This window comes from Cebus imitator, unplaced genomic scaffold (genome assembly GCF_001604975.1).
Source record: "Cebus imitator isolate Cc_AM_T3 unplaced genomic scaffold, Cebus_imitator-1.0 Scaffold194, whole genome shotgun sequence".
NCBI classification, from domain to species: domain Eukaryota; kingdom Metazoa; phylum Chordata; class Mammalia; order Primates; family Cebidae; genus Cebus; species Cebus imitator.
In genome coordinates this window covers 1346206-1352573 of record NW_016107509.1, presented here as the reverse complement: position 1 = coordinate 1352573, position 6368 = coordinate 1346206, and the positions used below count along the sequence as shown (strand labels likewise).

The following is a 6368-nucleotide window of genomic DNA, read 5'->3' as shown; positions in this document are numbered from 1 at the left end:
ACTTACTGCTTACAGCCCTTAACAAAGTTAATTACTTGATTAAGTTTGCCTGCAGGTCTTCCATTGCTAAAAAACCTCACGTATTTAGTGGTACTGCTCAAACATGACTAAGGCAACTCATCAAGGGAGCTATTCCCAAATTATACTCCTTAGAACACCAGTTATCACAGATTTTTCTTTTTCTTGTTTTTAGAGACAGAGTCTAGCTCTGTCACCCAGGCTGGAGTGCAGTGACATGATCATTGCTCACTGAAGCCTTGACCTCCTGGGCTCAAGCCATCCTCCTGCTTCAGCCTCCAGAGCAGCTGGGGCTGCAGGTGCACGCCACCATACCCAACTAATTAAAAAATTTTTTTTTCGTTAGAGACAGAGTCTCGATGTGTTGCCTAGGCTGGTCTTGAATTCCTGGCCTCAAGTGATCCTCCTACCTCAGCTTCCCAAAGTGCTGGGATTACAGACGTGAGTCACTGTACCCAGCCCAGATTTTCACATTTTAAAAATAGCCCCTAAAATAAATTGGGAAAATACTAGGTTAATCAAAGTTAAACAGATTTCTCTGCTGTAATACTTGTTAGAGCCTTTGATATGAATTTTTAAGAGTGTGCCATATGGAATACAGGGATTTCCAAGCTTACTTGATCACAGAATGCATCTTTTAAGAAGAATCACAGGTCAGGCACAGTGGCTCATACCTGTAATCCTAGCACTTTGGGAGGGCAGGTGGACCTCTTCGGGCAGGAGTTCAAGACCAGCCTGGTCAACATGGTGAAACCCCTGTCTCTACTAAAAATACAAAAATTGGCCAGGTGTGGTGGTGTGTACCTGTGGTCCTAGCTACTCAGGAGCCTGAGGCAGGGGAATCGCTCAAATCCAGAAGGCGGAGGTTGCGGTGAGCTGAGATTGTGCTACTGCACTCCAGCCCAGGCGACAGAGCGAGACTCTCTCTCTCTCATATACATATATACACACACAAACACACACACACATTCTTTATATATATATATATATATATATATATATATATATAAACATAAACACAAGAATGAACATTCTGCAGAGCACTCCTTGAGAGCACTGCACGAGGAGGACATTAACACCCCAAAGGTCAGGCAACATCTGATAAAAGGCCAAACCTGGCTCGAAGCCTAGAGTTTCCCTGTCCTATAGCTAACATTGCTATTTATTTATCTCATATTATATTCATATAACTTTAAACACTTTCTATGGGAAAAGTTCAAAATTTCTATTCTTACATTTAATGTTCTCTGTACATCTAGCTCTTCCAATATATTTATCTTTATTAATACTGTATTAAACAATATTCTCCTTTCCTTTACTGATAAATTAATCCCAGAACTTTGGAAGGCTGAGGCAGGTGGATTACATGAGCCCAGGAATTCAAGACCAGCCTGGCCAACATGGTGAAACCCAGTCTCTACTAAAAATACAAAAATTAGCTGGGCGTGATGGCACCACCTGCAGTCCCAGCTACTCAGGAGGCTGAGACGTAATAACTGCTTGAAGCTGGGAGGCATAGGCTGCAATGAGCTGAGATCTTGCCAGTGTACCCAGCCTGGATGACAGAGCGAGGCTGTGTCTCAAAAAACAAAACAAAACAAAAAATTATTTTAAAAAGTGGTGATTACTGGCTTCCCCCAACACCTACAATGCCAAATGCATCTTTCCTACATCCTAGGCACATAGTGGCCTGGTCTGTGTCTCCTTGTAACTAAGTTCTCTCCAGTGAATTGAGAGCCGAAAGAATCTCTACCATGTTGGCCTCACTTGCTTAAAAGAAACTTTGCTTGGTTTAGAGCTGCTCTTTCCAATTCTGTTGAACTGAGACACAGAGTGCTTATAGCCCAGCTTTGTTCACGTAGATGATGGCAACGTCCTAGGCACGGCCAAAAATTAAGAGAGAAGGTACCTGAATGATGGCCTGGTGCAGAACCACTCCACCCACTTAGACCACTCTCTACACAAGGGAGAAATAAACTTCCATCTTCAATGAAGGCACTGTAATTCTAAATTTCCTTAATATACAAATCTAATACAGTGTTAATAATAATGTACCATTTGAGTATTATATTAATTTACAGTTATGCTCACATATACATTATTTTTCTAAACCTTTTTCACTTTGATTTTGTTCCTTTTTATTTCAGGCAAGTAGTTGTCCTCTATTAGCATGTTAGTCTGAACACTGAAAACTAAGGCTGGCAAGGCGCAGTGGCGCAGGCTTGTAATCCCAGCACTTTGGGAGGCCAAGGAGGGCAGCTCGATTGAGCCTAGGAGTTTCAGACCAACCTGGGCAACATAGCCAAACCTGTCTCTACAAAAAAAGATACAGAAGTTAGCTGGGCGTGGTGGTATATGCCTGTAGTCTCAACCACTTGGGAGGCTGAGGCAGGAAAATTGCTTAAGCCTGGTAGGTAGAAGTTGCAGTGAGCTGACATTGCGCCACTGCATTCCAGCCTGAGTGACAGACCCTGAAGAAAGAAAGAAAGAAAGAAAGAAAAGAAAGAAAGAAAAGAAAGAAAAGAAAAGAAAAGAAAGAAAGAAAGAAAGAAAGAAGGAAGGAAGGAAGGAAGGAAGGAAGGAAGGAAGGAAGGAAGGGGAAAGGGAGGGAAGGGAAGGGAAGGGAAGGAGGGAAAGGAAGGAAACGGAAGGAAGGAAGGAAGGAAAGAAAAGAAAGAGAAAGAAAGAAAGAAGAGAAAGAGAGAAAGCTAATCATGATTGTGATTATCAACTCAGTAACCTATTGTTCTGTAATACATTTATTTATGCTTTCAAGCTACCTCATGAACTGTCTAAAGTAGGTTCCTTTTTTGTCGATTTATGTCCAATCACCAATAAACCTTCAAATATGGTATTTCCCACAAATTCTTCATGGTATGGTTATGACTAATGACAGGAATACATCTTCATGACCTACAGTACCTTTCTATGAAATAAAATACGCAAGGATACTTATGATTCAAAATAAGTATCTCAAGTTTCTTGAGGAAAGATACAGAATGATTTAACAGTAATTGTTTTAAATGTCGTTTTATGGTGAACCATTCTGGTAAATGAAAGAAAAGCAATTATTTGGAGGTAGCTACTGAAATATGTATGTATTTACGAATATAACTTTGGTAAAGAGCCAAACAAAATAAAGTATGACTCATTGTCAGTAAACATTCCCTCAATGTCCTTGCATTATAATATGAGAGTTACTGTTTGGTTTTAATAATGTATATAAAATGAATTACTATTTACATTCTTCAAGGGTTAAAAACCAATAATCTATGTAACAGAAAGGTCTTTAAAGTCTAGTAAATTAATTATCCTTTATTTTCTTGTCAATATGTTGAGCTACTTTTAAGAAAATACAATAAAATTTTATTAAACATGTTTCTCATAGTTGCAACTCAAAGTAGCTGTTAGACGTTTAAGACATAAAGATTTTTATTGTATTCACTTTAGAGAGTGGGTCAAGAGCTATTGGCAAATGCTTTTCTTCTGACCCTGAAGTATCTTAAAATTTACCTCTGATTGAGATCACATGTGATGGAATTTGCAATCAACTTTAGAATGGTAAAACTGGAAGGAATGTTAGAGATCATAATGACTCTCATTTCACAGATAAGAAATCAAAGGTTTGGCAGGGCGTGGTGGCTCACACCTGTAATCCCAGCACTTTGGGAGGCCAAAGTGGGTGGATCACCTGAGGTCAGGAGTTTGAAACCACCCTGACCAACAAGGTGAAACCCTGCCTCTGGAAAAAAAAAAAGAAATCAAAAGTTTGAAAAATTATTTTAATTATAGGAGGCTTCTTGGCTGGGTGCGATGGCTCACGCCTGTAATCCCAGCACTTTGGGAGGGTAAGGTGGGCAGATTGCCTGGGTCTCAGGAGTTCGAGACCAGCCTGGACAACAACGATGAAATCTTGTCTCTACTAAAATACAAAAAATTAGTTGGGTGTGGCGGCATGCACCTGTAATCCCAGCTACTTGGGAGGCTGAGGCAGGAGAATTGCTTGAACCAGGGAGACAGAGGTTAAGCCATAGCACTCCAGCCTGGGCACCAGAGCGAGACTCCATCACCAAATAATAACAATAAATAAATAAAAATAAAGGAAGCTTCTTGAAAAGGAAAAACATTTTTCAGGGAATCCTAAATGTTGTACAAATCCAATCAATAATCTTTTAACACCTCTTTGAAGGGCTGGCCTTACCATCTTTCCACTTCACACAGGAAAACTAAGGTATAAGCAAGCTAAGCAGTTCACTCATTATCTCTATGAATCAGCATCATTGCTGGGAACGGAAGCCAAAACTTTGAATGTTGGACCATTCTCACAGATGTAGGCTGATCTCATTCGCAGTGATGCTGGCTGGGGGCGAGGGGAAGCCATGTTTGGGAAGTCCCCTCATGGAACACTGCATTTCACAAGCAGAGTACTTGCTGACTAACGCAAAATGCTTCCCTAAATGAGTTCCAATGGATAATGCAGTCTTTAAGACACAGAACAGTGCAATGTATCAGTTTCACCATCTTCCTCTCAAAAGAAGTGCCTTTGAATCCTAGACATTTAAAACGTGCTTTAAACCTGCTTCATCTCAAATACTCAGGAAATGCACTTAATTTTATTTACTTATTATTTATACTAGTCACCTTTGTGAAACCCTTCATGTCCCCAGTGAATATTTAGGAGGAGTCTCTTCATTTGGATCCCTCCTCTCTTTAGAAATATTATCACCCTGGAACGTTAAGTACTGATCCTAAATAAGCAAAATAAAAGTTCCTGGCAAATCTCAATATATCTCTTTTTCCCACCAAACATGACAAACTTCTAAAGACAACTCAACCCTTCACACACACACACACACACACACACACCCTCAGCTGTGCCAGCGCCCCTGATGTTGCATCTAGTTAACCTACACGACCTATTCCCACGGGTAATGACCCATTATTTCTGATGACCACATTCAGTGCTGTGAGGTGCCCAAACCATCACCGCATCCACCTCCCTGTGAACCATGCCCAGTGAGCTCATGCAGAACCTGGGTTGGAGTGCTCCTCGCTGTGAAGCTAAAGGATCCATCACGAATCTGGGAGCCCTCCTTCGCGGTTCTCCCGGGCCACACAGCGTGGGAGCCGCTGGGTTAGGGCAGGAAAGGGGGCGCCTGCTTGGAGAAGGGTGGTCGGGTCAGGCTGTGCGCAGCCAGGGAAGCCGAGTTTCGGGAGAAGGCAGCGGGGGAGCCGAACGGGACCAAAATACCCACAGGGGCCGAAAGAGTTGGGGAAGAGGGGGCTGCGAGGACGACCCCGGTTCAGGCGGGAAAGGAAAGACGGAAAGGGGGCGCAGGAAATGGGCGCCAAAGAAAGAAGTGAGAAATTGCGGAGGAGGAAGTCGTCCCTGGAAGAGGAGGGGCAAAGGGGAAGCGAGAATGGAGTGTTTGCACTTTCGAGAGGGAAGGGCCAGAGCCACTCCCGACCAGGGCCGGCGAGGCGAGCGCCTGGGAAGGGGCGTCCCGGCGGGCCGAGGGAGCGGCGCGGCGCCCGAGGTCCCTACCTGAACCGCTCCTGTCCCGCCGTGTCCCAGAGCTGCAGCTTGATCCTTTTGCCCGGCTCGATCTCCAGCAGGCGGGAGAAGAAGTCCACGCCGACGGTGGGGTCGCAGGCGGGGGAGCGAAGCCCGGGGAAGCGGCCCTGGGTGAAGCGGTGCAGGAGGCAGGACTTGCCCACGGTGGAGTCCCCGATCACGATGAGGCGGAACTGGTAGATCCAGATGGTCTCCATCGCTCACGTGCCCCGCTGGCTCCCGGGCCGCCCCACCCGCGGGGTAAGTTCGGCGGCGGGAACTGTCCCTTCAGCACCTCGCGGACGCCCGCCCGCCGTCTTCCAGCATATTCCTGCGGCTGCGGCCGCCGCCTGGTGCCCGCCCTCTCGGGAGAGAGAGGCGGGGCCCGGCCCAGCCAGGGGCGGGGCCTCGGGACGGGGGCGGGGCGGGGGCGGGGGGGGGCGCGTGGGAGGGGGAAGCAGGCTTTCCTGCCTCGAACTCCCGCCCCTGACCGACTGCAAATCACTATCGCTCAGCGCTCACTGGGCGCCGGCCGGAAAGTGGGCGTGGCTAGAAGACGTGACACCAGCAACAACCAAAGAAAATGAAGCAAGGTCTGAACTCCGGGAGGGTCAGCCAATGAAAAGTGAGAGTCATTTTCTTATAGGCGTTAGGGCGGGCTCGTCAGGTTAGGGCTTTGATTTTGGAAGTCCCTGAGGCCGTAACTTGGGTCCCTGCTTTGCTTCCTCCTACCTTTGTTTTTTCTTTTCTTTGTTTTTATTTTATTTTTTTTTAATTTTTTTTAGGCTGGGTATCG

General features: G+C 45.4%; 1 protein-coding gene across 1 annotated transcript in view; it reads right to left on the bottom strand.

The window, feature by feature from the left end:
* Positions 1-5937, bottom strand: part of RAB39A (RAB39A, member RAS oncogene family) — a 28350-nt gene extending 22413 nt beyond the window's left edge. The window contains exon 1 of the mRNA XM_017547055.2: positions 5564-5937. Within this exon, the coding sequence (XP_017402544.1) occupies positions 5564-5790 (227 nt within the window). The 5' untranslated portion in view covers positions 5791-5937. The remainder of the gene's footprint in view (positions 1-5563) is intronic.
* Positions 5938-6368: the final 431 nt, after the last annotated feature.